The sequence below is a fragment of the Pteronotus mesoamericanus genome, unplaced genomic scaffold (assembly GCF_021234165.1).
Source record: "Pteronotus mesoamericanus isolate MK-2021 breed Mesoamerican mustached bat unplaced genomic scaffold, CSHL_Meso_final contig_90, whole genome shotgun sequence".
Classification (NCBI taxonomy): domain Eukaryota; kingdom Metazoa; phylum Chordata; class Mammalia; order Chiroptera; family Mormoopidae; genus Pteronotus; species Pteronotus mesoamericanus.
This window is the reverse complement of record NW_026555277.1, coordinates 10670610-10692202: the sequence shown is the minus strand read 5'-3', so window position 1 is coordinate 10692202 and position 21593 is coordinate 10670610. Positions and strand designations below refer to the sequence as shown.

Sequence of the window (21593 nt, the reverse complement as noted above, 5' to 3'; positions counted from 1 at the left end):
AGTTCTTCATAAATTTTGGATATTAAGCACTTCTCAGATGTAGCGTGGGCAAATATGTTCTCCCATTTAATAGGTATTCTCTTCATTTTTTAAAATTACATTTTAAATATGCTATTACAGTTGTCCCAGTTTCCCCTCTTTGCTTCCCCTCCACCCAGTACCGGCCACTCCGTCAGGTAATCCCTATACCTTTGTTTGTGTCCGTGCATTATGAATGTGAGTTCTTTGGCCTCTCCATTTCCTGTACTGTGCTTTACATCCCAATGACTACTGTGCAGCTACCAATTTGTGCTGCTTAATCCCTTCACCTTTTCATCTACTCCCCCCAACCCTCATCCCACCTGGCTGACATCAGACCGTTCTCTGTATCTATGACTCTGTTTTTATTCTGCTTGTTTGCCTTACTTGTTTTTTAGATTCAGTTGTTGATAGCTATGTATTTATTGCCATTTTATTGTTCATAATCTTGATCATCTTCTTTTTCCTAAATAAGTCCCTTTAACGTTTTATGTAGTAATGATTTGGTGATGATAAACTTCTTATCTGGGAAGCTTTTAATCTGCCCTTCGATTCTAAATGATAGCTTTGCTGGATAGAGTAAATCTCAGTTGTAGGTTTTTATTTTTCATCACTTTGAATATTCCTTTCCAATCCCTTCTAGCCTGCAGTTTCTTTTGAGAAATCAGCTGGCAGTTTTGCTGCTTTTCAGAATCTCTCTTTTATCTTCAACCGTTGGCTTTTTGATTATGATATATCTTGATGTGGGCCTGTTTGCATCCATATTGTTTGGGACTCTCTGTGCTTCTTGGTTTTGTATGTCTGTTTTCTTCACCAAATTAGGAAGTTTTCTTTCATTATTTTTGCAAATAGATTTACAATTTCTTGCTCTTTTTCTTCTCCTTCTGACACCCCTATAATATGAATGTTGAATTGCTTGAAGTTGTCCCAAAAGCTCCTTATTCTATCCTTGTTTTTTCGGATTCTTTTTTCTTGTTGTTCTGGTTGGTTGTTTTTTCCTTCCATATATTCTAAATCATTGATATTCTCAGCTTCATCTACCGTTGATTCCCTGTGAATTGTTCTTTATGTCAATCAGTGTATCCTTCATATCTGACTGGACCTTTTCTATGACGTTGAAGTCCTCACTAAGTTCCTCGAGCATCCGTGTAACACAGTGTTTTAAACTCTGCATCTGAAAGATTGCTATCTCCTTTTTGTTTAGTCCTTTTTCTGGAGTTCTGTTATATTTTTTCATTTGAGCCATGTTTGTTTCCTTGTTTTAGCAGCCTCCCTGTGTTTGTTTCTATGTATTAGGTAGAGCTGCTGTGACTCCCTGCCTTGGTAGCATGGCCTAATGTAGTAGGTGTCCTGTGTGATCCCGTGACACAGCCTTCCCTATCACGCAAGCTGGAGACTTGAGGTTCACCCTTTGTGTGGGCTGAGTACATCCTCCTCTTATAGTTGAGCCTTGATTGCTGTTGGCAGGTCAATGGGAGGGATTTACCCAGGCCAGTCAGCTGCAAGGACTAGCTGTGCCCATTGACCACCAACCTCCACCCTCTGGAGGATCATCCGTGCATGTGCCCACTGCACAGAACAGGGCTGACTTCAGCAGGACTCTGGTGCCTGCTTGTGTTCTGTCTGGGGCCACTTGGCATAAGCAGTAAAGCAGTCTGCAGCTGGCTGCTGCTTGTGCTGGGCTTGGAGGTGCCCTAGCGAGGCTAGGCTGTGAACCAAAGCCAGCTGCTGGTAGTGCCAGGCCTGAGGCCACTTAGCAAGGTACTGGGGTTGCTAAGTCCAGCTTGGTTGTTTGAGAGGATTTAGGAAGATCAGAAGCATGTGCTAAGATAAGTCGTTCCTTTGGAAAAGCCACTGTTAACTGCATGGGGGGCCCATAGTTGGGCAGGGTGGAGCCTCATGGAATCACCGGGACAGGGAAAACACTGTTAGCCAGGTTGATAGAGTCTCAGGTATGGTGTCTGCTGTGCTCTGTGGCTCTGTGGGGGAACGGCTCAGAAGAGGAGAAAGCCTCTGTCAGCAGTTCTGTCTTGAAGAAAGCTGTCCCTCAGCTCTTGCCCTGAGGACAGACACTTCAGTTCCTCCCTGTGTGCCACTGGTCCCTTTCAAGCTGCTGCCCTGATGCTGAAGCTCAGCAGGACTGAGTATGAGTAAGTCCATTTGCAGACCCTTTAAGAGGAACTGCCTGGGAATCCAACAGTTTCTTTCACCTACTCAATCTCCCCTGGTTTTTACAGCGAGAAGCCACAGGGACTGTCTTCCTGGCACTGGAACCCTGGGCTGGGAAACCTGGCTCCCAAGGTATCCCTCCTATTTTTATCCACCACACGTGGATGGAAGACTAGCCTGTCTCATGTCTCTGTATCTCCTTACCTCCTACAAGTCTGGATGGATGTGGTTTCCTCTTTAATTCTGTGGTTGCAGGACCTCGATTTCTGCCAGTCTGAGTGATGGTTATTCTCTAGTTGAGTTGTAATTTTGATGTGGTTGTGCAAGGAGGAGAGCTGTGTTTACCTAGGCTGCCATCTTGGAGATATCTCTCTTCATTTTTTTGATGGTTTCCTTTGCTGTGAAAAAGTTTGTAATTTGATGTAATCTCATTTGTTTATTTTTTTTGTTTGTTTCCCTTGCCCAAGGAGATTATTTACACACACACACAGACACACACACACACACACACACACACACACACGATTACTATGGCCTTGCAGTATAGTTTGATCTTGGGTGGTACGATTCCTCCAACTTTTTTTCCCTCAAGATTATGGAGGCTATTTGGGTTTTTTGTGGTGTGTGTGTCATTTCATATAAATGTTGGGATTATTCTGGTTCTGTGAAATTGGTATTTTGAAAGGGGTTGTGCTGAATCTATAGATTGCTTTGGGTAGTATGGACATTTTAATGATGTAATTCTTCCTATCCACGAACACTGTGTGCCTCCATTTATTTTTATCTTCTTCAGTTTCTTTTTTTAGTGTCTTGTAGTTTTCTGAATACAAGTCTTTTACCTTCTTGGTTAAATTTATTCCTAGGTTTGTTTGTTTTTTTTAAATGGGATTGTTTTCTTACTTTCCCTTTTGATAGTTCACTATTGGTATATAAAAATGAAACTGACTTCTGAATATTAATCTTGTATTCTGCTACTTTACTGAATTCATTTATCAGTTCTAGTAGTTTTTTGGTAGAGTCCTTAGGGTTCACTATATTCAGTATCATGTCATCTGCTAAAAATGAGAACTTTTTTTCCTCAGTTTGGATGCCTTTTTCTTCTTTCTCTTGTCTGATGGCTGTGGCTAGGACTTCCAGTACTATGTTGAAAAAGAGTGATGAAAGCAGACATCTCTGACTTATTTCTGATCTTAAGGGAAACACTTTTAGTTTTGCTCTATTGAGTAAAGTGTTAGCTATGGTTTTGTCATATATGGCCTTCATTATGTGGGGATTTTGCAGGTACTTCTTTATTTATGGTTCTGTCAAGGCCTAGAAAAATGTTCCTGGGAATTGAGGATAGTCTCCACTCATTCTTCTTCTTTCTAGTGTTTTGGGTTTTTTTTACTTTCGAATTTTCGTATTGACTTATGACTACTGATAGATTTCTTTCCCTTTCTTTATTAGAAAGTTGTAGTAACCAGATATATGGTCCTCTTTTATTAGATGGTCTGAGGGTTTTATATTGAAAGTGCTTGAATATATACAAATATTAAAATTTATCTGTAGTTTTACCCTGGGGAAAAGATGAAATGTAGAAGGAATTATGAAATAAACTAAAATTTCTACAATAGGCAAGCAAACAAAACAGTTCAACCAGATTAATTATTCTGGATTTTTTCTGTAGAGTGTATATTAGATTTTCACCTTTTGTTGATTAAAATCCTAGCTTTCTCTCTTTTCTATTAATCAATCAATTAATTAATTACTTTTTTGGAAATAAGATTGTACAGGAGAAAGTTAGAACAGCTTGGACAGTTGTGGATGCAAGAAGCCTAAAAAAGGAAGATATACAAAAAGAAACTGTTTACTGTTTGAATGATGATGATGAAACTGAAGTTCCAAAAGAAGACACTATTCAAGGTAGGCCAGTAAGAGTTTCCATTTTTTCCTAAAAGAGATGCTCTTCCAGGTGATATAAGGCAAGCTTGGATTTACATTATTATCATTTGTTTAGGGATATTTCTCTGAGTCTGGAGACACAGCTCTTTGAAGGGATCATGAGACACCAGGTCCTTTTGTTCATATGTAGGGTATGAGGCAGGGTGGGTCCCAGGAGTTCACTTGGGTATTCCATCCCTCTGAGTTTTAAATAACTCATGCAGCTGGACTTAATATTTGGCTTTGTTTTAAAGTTTGAAACTTATGAGCTAGGAAAGTGCTTATGTCAATGTGACTGAGGTAAGTTTTTAAATTTACTCTATTTTAATTTATACATCCATGGTGATTATTTTTCTGAGTGCCAATTTTAGATTACTTTTAAATGCCAGATATGCTCCCTGAAAGTAATTTAGGGAATAAGAAAAATGGTTCATGTTTGTTATATTGCTTTATGTTCACTAGGGTCTTTAAAGCTGTCCTTTTTGTGTTATACCCATGCGACCTGTAGAATGTGTCTAGATGGCATCTCTATCCAGGAGGCTTAGGAACTAGCTGTCTGAAGGGTCAAGAGCTAAAATTAGAAGATACCAAATGATGGTTAAGTTAGAAACCAGGGACTTTCTATAGGTTTATTTCCAGACTATGAGCTACCCTGCATACTTTCAGTTTGCAAGCCTTAGGAAAAAACGCCTTTCATCTGTGGCACTGAATTGCAGTATTTGTGGATATTTGTATGTGTTGTAGGAGCAATGGAAGGAAATGGTTAAAGGCTGTGATGGTGGTTATGGTTTCTTTCTTCCTCATGATAGATTATGGGTAGAATGTAATCAATACCCCACCATCTCTACTAATTCTTTAATTAAATTCAGTAGTGTAGTAGAGTTATGAACATGAATTTGGGAGTCAGACCTGAGTTATAATGGTGGCTCCATCACCTGCAAATCATTTGAATCCTAGTTAATGACTCACCCATAGTAGGTAGAATAGCATGATGAAAGACATAAGACCAGAAGAGTAGAGGGCCTTCTCGGTGATATCAAGTACTTGGTGTTGGTGTATTGGGCATATGCAGATTAGTACGGGAGGGTAGCATCTAATAAACAACCTATATTTTCTCTTAATTTTCACAAGCAGATACTATTGTTATTTTCATCTTATAGATAAAGGAATTTGTGGCTGATAGACTTTCAGTAGTGTATTTGAAGTCACACAGCTTCCCTGACTGGTGTGGCTCAGTTGGTTGAGAATCAGCCTGCAAAACAAAAGGTTGCCTCAGTTCAATTCTAGGTCATGGCACATACCTAGATTGTGGATTCAGTCCCTGGTTGAGACACTTAGAAGAGGTAACCAATTGGTGTTTCCCTCTCATATTGATGTTTCCCTCTCTTTCTCCCTCCCTTCCCCTCTCTCTACAAATAAAAAAAATAAGTAAATAAATAAAGTCATACAGCTAGCAAGTAGCAGAATTTGAACCCAGGGTTGCCCTACTTCAGAGTCTGTGATTTTATATGCTATTCTGAATTAGGAAGGGCTTTGAATGATAGGCTGAAGAGTTTATCCTTAATTTTGAAAGCAACATGGAGTCATTTATAATTTTGAGGAGCACAGTGTTATTGGAAAGATTAATATGACAGCTGCATGTAGGATAGATTGGAAGAAGAGATTAGAGCTGAGGGTGCCAGTTCTTTTTGTTGCAAGAAAAATAAAGCAGCTCTGGTTATCTTAGGCAAAAGGGAAATTTATTGATGGAACAATGGAGATGGAATTGTTAAAAAGGTTTCAGTTCAAAGAACATAGACATGCAGCTTTTCTGTCTTAAAGATTTTGTAGTTACTCATGTAGTCCCTAGAAACATTGCTAGAAACATACAATCCTCCAAAACTGAGTCAAGAAGAAACAGCAAGCATGACTAGACTGACAACAACTAGTGAAATAGAAGCAGTAATCAAAAAACTCCAGGCATACTTCCTGGACCTGGTGGCTTCAAGCACATTTTACCAAACATTTAAAGAAAACCTAACTCCTATCCTTCTCAGACTTTTCCAAAAAGTTCAAGAAGAAGGAAGACTCCCAAACTCTTTTTATGAGGTCAGTATTATCCTAATTCCAAAACCAGGTAAAGACACAACAAAGAAAGAAAACTACAGGCCAATATCTCTAATGAACATAGATGTTAAAACCCTCAACAAAATATTGGCAATCCAGATCCAGCAATACATTGAAAAGATCATACACCATGATCAAGTGGGATTCATCCCAGGGATGCAAGAATGGTACAATATTCGCAAATCAATAAATAGAATACACCACATAAACAAAATGAAAGACAGAAATCACATGATCATATCAATAGATGCTGAAAAGCATTTGATAAAGTCCAGCACCCATTTATGATAAAAACACTCAGCAAAGTGGGAATAGAGGGAACATATCTCAACATAAAGGCCGTACATAAAAACCTACGTCATACTCAATAGGCAAAAACTAAAAGCTTTCCCCTTAAGATCATGAATGGGACAAGTCTGTCTGCTTTCACCACTCTGATTCAACATAGTTCTGGAAGTTCTAGCCACAGTGATCAGACAAGAAAAAGAAATACAAGCCATCCAAATTGGAAAGAAGGAAGCAAAACTGTCATTATTTGCAGGCGACATGATAGTGCACATAGAAAACCCTATTGTCTCCACCAAAAATCTACTCAACCTAATTAATAAATGAATTTGGCAAAACAGTGGGATAAAAAGTCAATGTTCATAAACTGATGGCATTTTTGTATTTTTGAACTGTCAGAAACTAGGGGGGAAATGCTATTTACTATAGCAACAAAAAAAATAAAGTACCTAGGAATAAATTTAACCAAGGAGACCTATACTCAGAAAACTATAGAACACTGAAGAAAGAAATTGAGGAAGATACAATTAAATGGAAGCATATACCATGTTCATGGATTGGATGGATTGGAAGAATTAACATCATTAAAATGTCTGTACCACCCAAAGCAATGATAGATTCAACACAACTCCCATTAAAACACCAATCCTATATTTCACAGATCTAGAACATTTTTCAAAAATTTATATGGAACCAAAAAATACCCTGAATACCCTCAGCAATCTTGAGAAAGAAGAACAAACTAGAAGGAAATCACAATGTCTGATATCAAATTATACTATGAGGCCACTATAACCAAAAAAGTCTGGTACTGGCATAGGAACAGACACATTGATTGATGGAACAGAATAGAGAGCCCAGAAATCAACCCATGTCTCTATAGTCAATTAATATTTGACAAACGAGGCATGAGCATACAATGGAGTAAAAATAGCATCTTCAGTAAATGGTGTTGGGAGAACTGGATACATGCAAAAAAATGAAAGTAGAACACCAACTTATACCATATACCAGAATAAATTCAAAATGGATAAAAGACTTAAATATAAATTGTGACACCATAAAAGCCCTAGAGGAAAACATGGGCAGTAAAATTTCAGATATTCCATGTAACCATATTTTTCTGATATGTCTCCTGGGGCAAGGGAAAATAAAAGAAAAAATAAACAAATGGAACTACATGAAATTAAAAAACTTCTACATGGCCAAAGAAATCATCACTAAAATGAAAAGAGTACCAACCATATAGGAAAACATATTTGCTAATGATACCTCGGACAAGAGTTTAATCGCCAAAATATATAAGGAACTCATACGGCTCAACACCAGGGAGACAATCCAATTGAAAAATGGGCAAAGGGCCTGAATAGACATTTCTCGAAGGAGGACATACAGATGGCTTATAAACATGAAAAGAAGCTCAGCATCACTAGCCATCAGAAAGATGCAAATTAAGACCACTATGAGCTATCACCTCACACATGCCAGAATGGCATTATTAATACATCAACAAACAACAAGTGCTAGTGAGGATGTGGAGAAAAAGGAACTGTAGTGCACTGTTGGTGGGAATGCGGACAGACGCAGCCACTGTGGAAAACAGTATGGAATTTCCTCAAAAAATTAAAAATGGAACTGCTGTTTGACCCAGTGATTCCATTGCTGGGAATATACCCTAAGAATCCCAAATCACCAATTCAAATGAATTTAAGCACCCTGATGTTCGTAGAGCTATTTACAATAACCAAGTGCTGGAAACAGCCTAAGTGCCCATCAGTTAATGAGTGAATCAAAACACTGAGGTACATTTACACAGAAGAAATAAAGAAGGAACTCCTGCCTTTTGTGACAGTATGGAGGGAACTGGAGAATATTATGCTAAGTGAAATAAGCCAGTCAGTGAAAGACAAATAATGTATGATCTCACCTGTAAGAGGAATCTAATGAACAAAAAATAAACTAATGAGCAAAATAGAACCAGAAGCATGGAAACATGGAACAGTCTGACAACAACCAGAGGGTCAAGGGGAGAGGGGATAATGGTGAAAAGAAGGGGAAAGGACTAGTCAAGGAACATGAATGAATGACCCATGGACATGGACAGCGGTGTGGGAATTGACCATGGGAGCGGGGTGTGAGATGGATGGAGGAGGGCAAAGGGGAGAAATTGGGACAACTGTTTTAGAATAACAATACAAAATTTAAAAAAGAATATGTCTAATGACAGAAAACCTAGAAAAAACATTCGGTTTCAACATCACTCAATACCACATGTGCCATTTGTTCCCTGTTGGTTTTTTTAAAAGATGTATATAAAAGTAGAATTTTTTCGAATTAAATACATAACATCAATAGATAGAAAAGAACAAATACATACCGGATCACAAACTTGGCTTCACACACACAACTTTCTTAATTTCTTGGAGTAAGGGTACATGTGCTTTTCTTTTACCAAAAGCCAGAATCCTTGGATTTTGATGATTCTTCTCCCCACAAAATATAGATAAGATTGTGTATTGAAAGGGCATGACAGTCCACAGAGCAGAGAGGCCCTGGAACAGGATGGGAGGGTTTTTTTGTTGTTTTTTTTTTAAGAAGCCAAGAGCCTATATTTATATGAGTAACCTAAGTAATTAGAAAAAATGGACAGTCCAATCCCAGAAGTAAAATAAGTTTACATGCAGAAAAATATCCAGCTTATCAATTGAGTCTTTCTTTTTTTTATTTTTTTATTGTTGTTCAAGTACAGTTGCCTCCATTTTCCCACCACCATTCACGCTCCACCGTCCCCAATCCTACCCTGAATGTTTGTAAATAGAAGTGTTTTGGCTTCTACCATTAGGCACTTAAATATGTGCAGAGTGCATTTTTGAGAACATTTTGTTCTGAAAATTTCCTATGGGCATTTTCTTTGTGGGTCTCCATGTTTCTGAATAAATGTATTCTTATTATGATGTTTACAAATCATGATTGTACTTTAGTCAACCATGTTTCATATTTGGAAGATAACTAGTTCATTGCATTTGCCACATTCTTTCCTCTAGGCTGGATAATCATTAAGGTAACTAGATTACAGAATATGTACTTAAAAAATGTAATTAGATTTTAATCGACTGTATATTACATATATTGTTTGTGTATCTGCTGCTGCTTTTTCCCCATTCATCATAATGGGCAAAAATTTGATATTAGGGAATAGTATATGGAGGCCTGATCTGGGGTGTGCATGTGTTGTTAATGTATGCAGAGGGCTAATTTCAGCTCGTAGAAAATGGGGCCCCATATGCTTAACAGACACTCTTCTCTTATTCTCTAGGTTTCCGTTATGGGAGTGATATAATTCCTTTCTCTAAAGTGGACCAGGAACAATTGAAATACAGATCAGAGGGAAAGTGCTTCTCTGTTTTGGGATTTTGTAGATCTTCTCAGGTACAACACTTATTCTACTAATTGTAAACAAAATAAATGAGTTTTTCCTTGTTTTTATTTGAGATGGTATGATTTTGATTGGTCCTTTTATTTATAATATATGTTTATTTTACTTACAGTTTTCCTAAAATGTAGTCTTAGAGTTAGTATCACTATCTTTGATTTTTGAAGAAAACAAAACAAGCCAGAAGAATAGATTCAAATAAAAGTCACTTTTTAGACGAGATCGGGCACATTCAAGATGGGATGGCAATAGTGAAAATCACTTTTTAGTTTTTTTGTCAGACAGCTCATAGTAGCCTTAAAGAAACAGTCTCTAGTTCTTTGCTATTTTATTGCTTTTTTCTAAACTGTTATGTATAATGAAATGTTTTACAGGAATGAAGGTCTAGCTAGGCTTTGAATAACCATAGACCTCTTAGAATATCATTGATTTATTCTAGTCAGCATTCATCTTCATGCTCAGCAAAGAGGTTTAAGATGTGAAACTTGTTAATATGTGGTATGTTTTTTAGATACCAATGCAGAGACACACAAAATAGACACAGTGGGGAATGCAGTAGTTCACTGAAGGCCATGGGATACCATATACTATCCTAGAAAGGTTTTAAAGATTCCTGGAGACTTTAGATGAAATTATTCTTGAGGTAGGCAACCAAAGAGAATGATTAAGTATAAAATGTATCTTTTCAGGCTCTATAGGGATGAAAAGATTTTTGTTGATTCTAGATAAACTCAGTTGAGAAGTATAATAAAAATAAATTTTACCCAGTATACTGGGTTTTAACTTCTTCATGTCGCTTAAGCATATAGTCCCTGTGTAATTCAGTGGGGCTAGGGAGAATGTTTTTCATAATAGGATCAAATTATTAGACACATTTTTAAGACTCATAAGCTGAAAATTGGGAGGATTTACTTAAAGTCGAGATTTGAATAGCAAAAATAAATACTTTTTGGAAGTTGAGAGTCTCTAACAGTTTTCTAACAAATTACAGTAGATATGCTTTCCATAAAAATAAAATTATTCACTTTGGGAGGTATATAAACGTAAAACTTATGGGTATCAATGGCAATGCTTATGAATCTTTTCAGTGAAACAGAACCGTTATTCAGACGTGTTTGAAGAAATTGGCTTACAGGGAAATGAGTCTTCCTAATTCCAGACAGGCTGAGAAGGCCTGACCAAAACATCTGCAAGTGTAATTCAGAACTCAAAAAATTGAAATCATCTGTGCCTGGGTGAGAGTGGGGGCCTATTTAGTTGAATGGCAAAACAAAGAGTGGGCTGAACAAAAAAAAGCACATTTTCCATTTTTTAAAGTTCTTTTTAAATTTATTGGAGTGGCATTGGTTAATAAAGTTATATAGGTTTCAGTTATACAGTTCCATAATACATCATCTCTATATTGTATTGTGTGTTCACCACCCAAAGTCAAGTCTCCTTCTGTCACCGTTTATCCCTCCTTTACCCTCTTATACCTCCCCCACCCCCCTTACCCTCTTTCCCTCTGGTAGTCACTGTATTGTCTGTGTCTGAAAGTTGATTTTTTTTGTTGTTGTTGTTTTGTTTAATTTCTTCACCTTTTTAAGATTTTTATTAACTTAAAATTAATTTTTAAGTCATGAATTATTTTTGTAAATCAAGTTTTTTGTTTTTAAGCTCTAAATTGTTTTTATCTAGAGTGCAATCTCAGATAGGTAGAATGAAGATAATAACTACTATTTATTAAGTGATTATAATATTTCAGTCAATATACTAAGTATTTTATATAACTTCCCATTTAATTCTTTTATGACCTGATAAGGTAGATGCCATGATATGTATTTTATACATTAGGAAATTGAGCTTCAGAGCTGTTAAATAACTGGCCCAAGTTCATGTAGCTAGAAGGTGATAGAGGTGGGTTTTGAACCAAGTCTCTCTGACTCCAAAGCCTATGCCATTAATCAGTTGTAACCTGCCCACCAGATGGACGGTCTCATTTCTTTATCATTTATTTTCAAGGTTATATTTATTTATTTTTAGAGAAGAGGGAAAGGAGGGAGAAAGGAGGAAAGAAACATTGATGTGCAAGAGAAACATCCATCAGCTTCCCTTCGCATGCCCCCAGTTGGGGACCTGGCCCAAAACCCAGGATTGTGCCCTGGCCGGAATCAAACTGGTAGCCTTTTGGTTTGCAAGACAACGCTCAATTTTGAAGTCTTAATTTTTATATACCCATTTTTATCTTCATCTTTTTTTAAAAAATCCTCACCCAAGGATATGTTTTTATTAATTTTAGAGAAAGAGGAAAGAGAGAAAGAAAAAGAAGCATCATTGGTTGCTTCCCACACGTGTCCCCACCAGGGATTGAAGGATCCAGCCTGCAACCTTTTTGGTGTATGGGATGGTCCTCCAACCAGCTGAGCACCCGGCCAGGGCTTATGTATTATCTTACCAAATGCACACACATCATCTTAGGAGCAAGGTGTTTTCCATATCAACTAAGATAAAGTACAAGCGTGTACCTTCTAACAGATTAGTAATTATCTTTAAAGTAATAAAATCACGTATTTTTTCAAAGTCCTTTAAAGTGAAGGAAACTAACATTTCTGGATTGAATTGATATGAAACATTTCATTATATAAAATAGGATTTTTGGTTTGGGGTATTTTTTTTAAATGCAAATTACTTTTCTTTTTTAATATTTTAAGAGTCCTTTCAATTTGTCTGTCTCCAAGTTGTCAGTGTTCTGGGTATCTAATTTTAGGATGGGTAAGAATTTAGCCAGAACTTCTCCCAAATGTCTGGCTGTCTTTTGAAAAGTCATTTAGGTGCCTTAGGAAGAGATATCATTAGCTCTTCTTTAATCAATCAAGAGTTATTACAAATTCTGTTGGGAGGGCAAATCTATATAAATGTAGCAAACTAAAAATATAGGATTATTCCCATAGTTCTTCAAATAATGGTTTTCAAATGGGGCCTGGTAGTAGAGATGGGGGGGTATTTGAATTACATAAGCCTCACCCCGACACCTTTGAGACTTAGTCTTGAGCTATTGTTTCTATGAAAGTGCTCATAATTTCTTGACTTTAAGGTGGGAGGGCAAAAAAAAAAATTTTAGAAGCATTCCTTATACAGCACATGGCATGATTTTATAAATAAGCTTCAGGCTCAGGATTACCTAGATCAGAGAGAAGTTGATCTTGTTCAGTAAGTGCAGGTGGTTATGATATTGGGAACTCTTCAGTATTCATTTTCTAATCTTTAACCCCTCTGATACCGTGCTAGATGAGTGACTTAAAAGGGGAAAAAGGACACAGTATTCATTTTTGCTTTAGTCATGTTCTTCCTCCAGTCATGTTCTTCTATTTAGTGCTTTCCTCTGGTCTCTGCAATTTATCACTGCTCTTAGAATGAAGTCTAAAACCACTTACTTTTGCTGATAAGAGACTTTGTGACCTGATCTTTGCTAATCTCGCTACTGTCATTTTTCCCTTTACCCTTGCACTGTGACCTGTACGACCCCAGAAGCCGTTCCTCAAGTGTACTTGCTTTTTTGTATGTCACCGTAGACTTCTTCACGCTGTTATCCCTGCCCAGGACACTAGGGCCCAGACTTTTTTAATCTCAGTTCATACCCACCCTTTAAATCTTAACTTAGGTGTCACCATTTGCAGAAGCCTTCCCTGACCCTTCGTGACCAAATCAGATGCCCTTCTTATGTGCTCTTTTAGCACCAAACTGTATATTGTATTATGACTGGACTCTTGTCTTCTTGTAGCACTGTACGGTAGTCCTGCACTATAGCTAATTTCGTATTTATCTATCTAAGCTCCTCAGGGCAATCTATATTATGTTCATTATTGTGTTTATAGTGCCCAGAACAATGTTTGATGCATATTAGGTGCTCAGATATTTATTGTGTTGAATTCAGTTGAGCCTTAAGTAATATGTCGTTTCTAGTGCTTGTGAATGTTTTTTAGTAAGAACATTTTGTATAGGGTTTCTTAATAATGTGTGGCATTATGATTTTACGTGTTACTTAATTTTGGATTGAAACCAATTCTTTCTTCATTTATTCTTGTAGGTCCACAGGAAATATTTTATGGGAAATCAAGTTCTAAAAGTCTTTGCAGCAAAAGATGATGAGGTGAGTTATAGTGCCATAGAATTGAATTGCCACTTTTAAGTGAGTTGTTTGGGGCCTTTAACTCTGAAAATAAAGAAATGATACATGAATTTGTCATAGCACAAGCACAAGGCCTAAGGACATTGTCCTGCAGTTGGATATCAGGTGAGTGTTGAAAACAGAAACATTTGACAGAAAGAAAGGGGAAAGTGAGGAGGTAGAAGATGGTAAAGGGGGAATAAATGGTGGTGGAAGGAGACTTGACTTGGGGTGGTGAACACACAATACAATATATAGATAGATGATGTATTATAGAATTGTATCCCTGAAACCTATATGATTTTATTAACCAATGTCACCCCAATAATTCAATAAAAAAAGAAAAAAAAATTTGGACACATGCATTTAGTATGGGATCTCATAGTCAAATGTTCAGGGAATGTTCAGGTTGACATTTTCATTTTCATAGACATCGAACATGTAGTGCTGGCTCTAAGCATCCTGGAATGAGCTCCACTGACTCACTGGACCACTTCTGTCATTGAGGACTTTGTCTTTTCCAACCTCTCCCTTTTTCTTCCTGTCTTCCCACCTTCCCCAGAGAGTCTATTTTCAGGCTGGTTTCTGCCTGGCTAACAACCCATGACTCTTGCATCCTACACTCATACCTGCCATCTGTGTAAATATTTTCTGTGTACCCTCCAAGTCAGAACTTATTTCCTTGGAGACATTGATCTAAACTGGAAAATTACAATCTAACGTCTTTCTAAGACTACTGAAGCAGGTTTCCAAATCCTGGAAGCATTTGCATTTAAAATTATTAAACTGGTTGAAAAAGGCTTGTTTGGGGTGGGGGGGAGGGTGGTAGTATAAGAGGTCTAGTCCTCGTAACCCTCTTTTTCTCTTCATTTGTGAGGGGTAGCTGACTGCACAGCTAACGAATGGATATGCCATTATTCTATCACAACAGTTTAAATAGAAGAAAACACTTGGTTTTCACTCAGTACTGCACAGATTCATTAGGGCACACTAGGCGTATGCGATTCTTCAAATTTGAAAATCCCAGTTCATGGATTTCTCTTGAATCAGATCCTGCTGGTAATCATGTAGTTCTGATATATACTGTCAACACATCTTGACTGCATTTTTCACTTCTATTGACATTGTAACCCATACTTATTTTCGCTTTATGCAAAGAAAATTCTGGTCACTTCCTGTGATTGCACATCACAAAGCTGTGATTATCTTGACTTGCTAGCTAAGGGCAGTGTCACGGCTGGCATAATTCAGTCAGTCTCATGCAGACTCCATAGATCACAGGGTGACTGTGAGTTTACTCAAGAAAAAAATTTACTAATGGGAAAGGGCTACTTTTTGGTGTTGGTCCTTGGCATCATAGTTAAGAAGTAATTAATATTAACTAATCAGAGCTTATGAGAAAAGCAGAGGAGTAAGAACATTAGGTCATATGAGTGCTTCCAGGAAAGGATTGCGTGGAGAAGACTTGTGTGGGTCAGTAGGGGAGAAGGAAGGATGGCCAACATTATAGCCCTCCTCATACATTAGAGAATATGCTTCCTACCAGAGGGTAAGTTGGAACCAACAGTTGGTAGTTTTGTTCAAGATGAAGATTAATTTTGTCACTAAGGCTTAATATCCACAAATGGATTGGTTCCTTGTGAGATGGTCAGATCCCCACTCCTACAAGCTTCCCAGCAGAGTCTTTGCTACTACCAATCAGGTGTTGGGGAGGAAATTCCTTCCTCATGTGGGTTGTTAGACTAGATGAACACTTAAAGATGTTTTCTCTGGCCATTAGCATGTAATTATTTTTTGTATAGAGAATTGACACTTCTATGTGCTGATCAGCACTGTGTGTGGAAGGGAAGGGGAGGAGAGAAAGGAAAGGAAATGGAGTGTTAGTTGAGTTTCCCACTGGTGTAGTACTGTATTATAATGTAGCAGTCATTCAAGACTTCATTGTTCCTTTAAATATCCCAGTTGGTCCTATCAAAGACATCCAAAGAAAAGCTTGCAAAGAAATTGGAAGTAATCCTTTCCTCAGACTCCCATTGTGCTTATCTGGTCTCTCTTATGGGACAGGTTAGGATACACATGTTCTGTGTTTGGTACATATCTCCTGTCTGCTAGTACGAATGTAGTAGCTCAGTGAGATCAGGGACTTATCTTTGTTTTCTTTCAGGCCCTAAGACAGTGCCTGGCAGAGAGTAGGCTCTAAGTAAATATTCCTTGAGTTGAACTGAAAAGGTAATAAATTTGTCATGAAATCTGTAGAGGATTTTGTAGACAGGGTATTGAGGTCATAGGTTTTTAGTGGAGGAAATGGGAATATGCACAGTTAGCTTCGATAAGGGTTAGCTATCACACTGTGAAAAGTACAGATAAAGTGTTTGGGGAGTAATGGAGAGGGAGAGAGCTGGCCAAAGCACATCCGAAATGGAGAGCGAATCAATTCACTGAGCCTTAAAAATGCATTCAAAGCTAGAGAGCCATTTGGAGAGTTGGAGATGGCATTCTAATTAGAAAGAAATTGTATGAATAAAAAGCTAGAGGAAGGAAAGTACAAGACTTGCCCATAAATAATGATCAGCTCACTGAGGCTGGAATAGAGGAACCATGGGAGGTTTTTTTGGAAGGGAGTGACATGATCAGCTCTAGGAACAGGGCGTACAGTGATGGGAGAGAACGAATAGACTTGAGGGATGGCATAGAGGTAGAATCGGTAGAGTTTGGTGAACAGTTGAAGGTGAGGGATGAGTAAGGTGGCATTTTCAAAGACACTGGGGCTCCGTGCTTGGTTGACTAGAAGGTGATCTTAATGGAAGTAAGTAGAGGAGGAGAATGGGGGAAAGACAGTAAGTTAGTTTTGGTTATAAACAGTTGGAGATACTTGAGATATAACCAAATGAGATATCTGCCAGCGAGTGGGGTAAATAAGTCTGGATCTTAGGAGAGTTTTAAAGCTGAATGCACATACTTTTGACACATCAGCTGGTGAGACTGGATAAAATAATCCCCAGCTAGAGTTTCAGAGTGAGAAGAAGAAGGCAAGGTCAAGAGCAGAATTTCAACATTAGTTGAAAGAAGAGAAGAACCAGGAGAGGTGTGGCTCACAAAGTATAATAATCAGGGGAGAGTGTTGTTTCGGAAGCCAAGGAAGGAGAAAGCGGGGAGAAAGGGATGGTCAGATGCTGCTGAGAGGTCAGATAGCAGGGGGATCGAAGGCTCAGCAATTGGGGGGCCCTGGGTGACTGCGGAGGGTGATTTCAGTGAGACAGGGCAGGAGCTGAGTTAGACTGAAGAATAATTGTGTTCTAAGCAGGGACAACAGCGAGATGATTATTTCATGGAATTTAGAGGTAAAAGGAAAGAAAGATACAGATAGTAAATTTATGAAGAGAGGGGGACAAAAAGGTTTTATTTAGGAACGCTAAGACGTGAGTTGATTTAGAGGGTGCAGTTATGAATTCAGAGGATAAGGAAGATTGAAGCGATGAGAGAGCAGACTTAGGTAATGAAGTCCCAGAAGAGGTGCAGTGTATGTGATCAAATGCAAATGGGTACAGTGTGGCCTTGAAATGGGTCAAGGGCACTTTTGAAAAAATCTGAAACAGAAAGGAGGTGGAACATGGTCTTAGGAGTATGTGGTTCTGCTGTGAAAATTCGTCTGCGCTGGATGTGTGTTGATGCGAGCATCTCTGTCCCTAGGCGGCAGCAGTGGCCCTCTCCTCCCTGATCCACGCTTTGGATGAGTTAGACATGGTGGCTGTAGTTCGATATGCTTATGACAGAAGAACTAATCCTCAAGTTGGTGTGGCTTTTCCTTGTATCAAGGACACGTATGAGGTAAAACACACAGGTTTTTTATTCACATTTTTCCCCCTTCATGTTCTTTATTCTAAACAGTGTTTCTCAATGGTTAATATGCGTGGGAATTGCTTGTGGGGCGGGGGGCGGGGGACTGTTAAAATGAAGATTCTGATTCCATAACCTCATGGGAATAGAGATGACCCCTGTTGTTTTTTGTGTGTGTTTTGGTTGTTTTTTTTTTTTTTTTACAACCACTTTATTTACTAGGGATAAAGGTTGAGGATGTGATTTTGTCATGATCCTTGTGAAATTCATTTTACTTAGGACTCTCCTGTTTAAAATACAGGTCTATATTCCTTACCATTTCCTATTTTTCAAAGAACTTAACTGTGGCAGAACTGGAAAAGAGACCACAAATATCTTGACTTGCATACCAGCCTCCCAAGCACCTTGACTCTTTTCATTTGTTGTATAGGTCATGGGTTTTGCAGGTATTTGATAGTCATTCTTTGAAGCATCTTTTATGTGTCATATTCCATGTACTGTTTACAGTTGTATATAGCTAATAACAGAAATCAAAACACTTTACTTTCCATGTACCAGCATGGAGCCATCTGATTTTCAAAATACTTTTCTTCTGCTACTTTTACAGTGTTTGGGGCCAGTTTTATATTTCTCCACTAATTTGGTTGTTTTTGCTTTAACCACCTTTCTTTCTCATTAGTGTTTAGTGTATGTGCAGCTGCCTTTCATGGAAGACTTGCGGCAATACATGTTTTCATCCTTGAAAAATAATAAGAAATACACTCCCACGGGTGAGTTTATTTCCATTTTGTTCACTAATTGGCTCTAAACACAAACTATTCTTGGGAAATCACCTGTGTGTACTCATTGGTTGGGGCCAAAGTTTCAAAGGGTGAATTAGTTGTATCCAAGTCACATCATACATAGTAATGATGAAGGTTGTTCATCATGTATCTTTCCAGTAATAGAGATAGATTTGTGCTAAACTCTCCAAGCACTCTCTGGGTTCCCCCTTCTGACTTAGGGCTGTGCCTAGGGAGCAGCTTGCTAGGAAGGGATGTACACTGTCTAGATGTGAGCAAATTTGTCCTCTGCTGAAGTGATTTGACATGTATTATCAAGTGTCCTATAAAAAGTATATTGTAACTTTGATGTGAAAAGTGATAGTGCTGGAGATTACCTTTTCTCTTTGCCCTTTCTTTGTAACTTAAAGTAGCAGTTCAAGTTCCATTGTTCCTTATTTCCAGGAGTTACTTCTAGCTTGATGGGGAAAGGCCTTTATTAAGCATCTGGCTGCAAATGCCAGGGTGCTACCCAGAGTGATTCTCACAGACGCAGATCCTGTCTTCCAGAGAGCTCACTGCTTAAAACAGTTGTAATAAAATATAATAGTGGGCTAAGTGTAGAGAACATACCAAAAAGAACACAAAACTATGAGTAGATGTTTTAGTTTACAAGTTATATCTGTGTCATTGTAGGACTAGGGAATTGCAAAGTGCGTCTCAAAACTGGGTTCTCTCTGTATGTTTCTTTAGTTAGATCGTTTAGGAAAAACGTGTGCAGAGAAAAGCCCAGAAACAAACGGACTTCTAGGGCTTGTATCCTTACCTTCTTTCAGAAGTGGGTCTCTCTGCATCATGGTGGAACCAGGCATGGACTTTGATGTACAGAAGCTGCCAATGTGTTAGAGTGTCCTATCTCTCTCTCCAAACTTTAAATGAATAGAACACTTAAAAGAGAGAACTTCGCTGAGGAATTAAGGGCATACACCATTCACTCAGGACCTAAAACACTGAATATCTCTTATCTGTTGATTTGTTCTCTGTGAGTTGACATATTTTTGTTTCCATTTTCTCCATTGGAAAAATGTATTATTAAAACTGTTTGGCATATTTCCCAAGTCGACATTTAGGTCAGGGTGTGCAGTGCTAGAGTGATCTGGCCTGACACTAGCTTGTGATGGCAAACGGAAATCACTAAATGTTCACACACACGGAGCACCTACTACAGTTGCCAGGTGGACCCTGAAGTTGTCAGCTTCAGGTGGTGAGGGCTGTGCCAGTGCCTGAAGCCTCCCCTAGAAAGTGCAAAAACGGGGTAGAAAGCTTCATGACAAATACCTGCATGCTCTCTCATTTTGGAGTAGCCGTTCAAAAGGGAAATTTGAAAGGGTGATGAATAGAAGCATAATGGACATTTTAGGAACCGCTTACTCTTTTCTACCTTTTGCCTAGTGACTGTGAGTGATCCAGAAATAGCGCCTCAGCTTTTAGCAGCTGAACTGCTGTGTGAATCAGCAGAATGAAAGTTACACATGGGAGTTTAAGCAGAAGCATTTTTGGAAGCATTACCTTTCATCTGCATTGCTGCGGGCGGTGTCATTTTTACTGAGGAGCACTGGCTTTCTGCTTGGTATTAGGAGAGACGTAAAGAAAAGGAAGTCCTGTGTTTGCTCTCGAGGCTCTGGAGGGTTTGAGTGGGATGGTTTTAGACATGTACACAGGTGACCATGTATGCAGAGTGCGCATAGTGCCCTGAGGCCTGGGAGAGGAAAGAGCTTATTCTGACTTGGGGAGATTGTGAAGGAATCTGCTCACCTGGCCCAGTGGTGTCTTACTGTTGTTATACTCTGATACAAGCTGTATTATGTCCTTAGAGAATTACTGCTTCATTACCAAAGGGTTTTTTTTTTAATGTTTTTCTCTTTTAACTAATTATTAATTTCTTTTTTAATATTTTCATTGAATTCAGAATATTTTGGATTCTCGTATACAAGTTGGGTTTTGTGTGACTGTGGAGCATTCCTCTTGGACAAGCTCTATTGCTTTTGTTAGGATATTCCATTGTCAAATGTTCACTGAATGATAGTGCTGGAAAGGACCTAAGAGACCAGCTACATTTATATAACTCTCTCTTACAGATAAGGAAACCATGATTCAGGTAACTGGTTTGCATAACTAGAGACTATTGCTAGTCGAGCCAGGGCCGTATAACCTGCCAATATTGCGAGGAATCACTGTGAATGGAAAGCATTTCTTTTGGTGGAAAATAGTGGAGATAGTCATTTTTCATTTCTGCTTCTTTGTTTATCCTGATTTAGAGGCGCAGTTGAGTGCTGTTGATGCTTTGATTGACTCCATGAGCCTGATAAAGAAAGATGAAGAAGAAGACACCATTGAAGACTTATTTCCAACCACCAAAATCCCAAATCCTCAATTTCAGAGATTATTTCAGGTAAGAAAGAAAAGACAAACCAATCGTATTTTTTTTTAAATGAAAGAGAACCGAGTGAAAAATTAGGGTAATTCGCCAGTCAAACAATTGTTTTTATCCTCTGAGGGCCTCAGATGTTCTGTTTAATAGAATGCCACCTTCTTCTTTCTACTAAGAGAGGAAAATGCTCTGAGCTTCTGAGCTTTTAGGAAGAAACAAGTCAAGGATGCTTTCTAATTTTTTTTTCCTAGAGAGAGGTTGTTTTTTCAGGAGGGCTTAATAAAAAGCATATTCAATGCTTTTATGCTTTCTCCAGGCTTTTCTCTATTTTATGTGAATGAGACTTTTCTTTGTTTTTTAATATCCAAATACTAGAGTTTTTATGAACTATGTAGTGATCACTAATAGGGAAGAAGTGTTCCAGTGACACACGTGTCAATTTCATAATTAAAGGTAGCATAGAGGTCAAATAAAGAGGTTATAGTA

At 38.2% G+C, this 21593-nt stretch overlaps 1 protein-coding gene across 1 annotated transcript in view; it reads left to right on the top strand.

Moving 5' to 3' along the window:
- Nucleotides 1-21593, top strand: part of XRCC5 (X-ray repair cross complementing 5) — a 91953-nt gene that overhangs the window by 15711 nt on the left and 54649 nt on the right. The window contains exons 8-13 of the mRNA XM_054585680.1: nt 3951-4089; nt 9815-9927; nt 13998-14060; nt 17769-17906; nt 18595-18685; nt 20995-21128. Coding sequence (XP_054441655.1) covers nt 3951-4089; nt 9815-9927; nt 13998-14060; nt 17769-17906; nt 18595-18685; nt 20995-21128 — 678 coding nt within the window. The remainder of the gene's footprint in view (nt 1-3950; nt 4090-9814; nt 9928-13997; nt 14061-17768; nt 17907-18594; nt 18686-20994; nt 21129-21593) is intronic.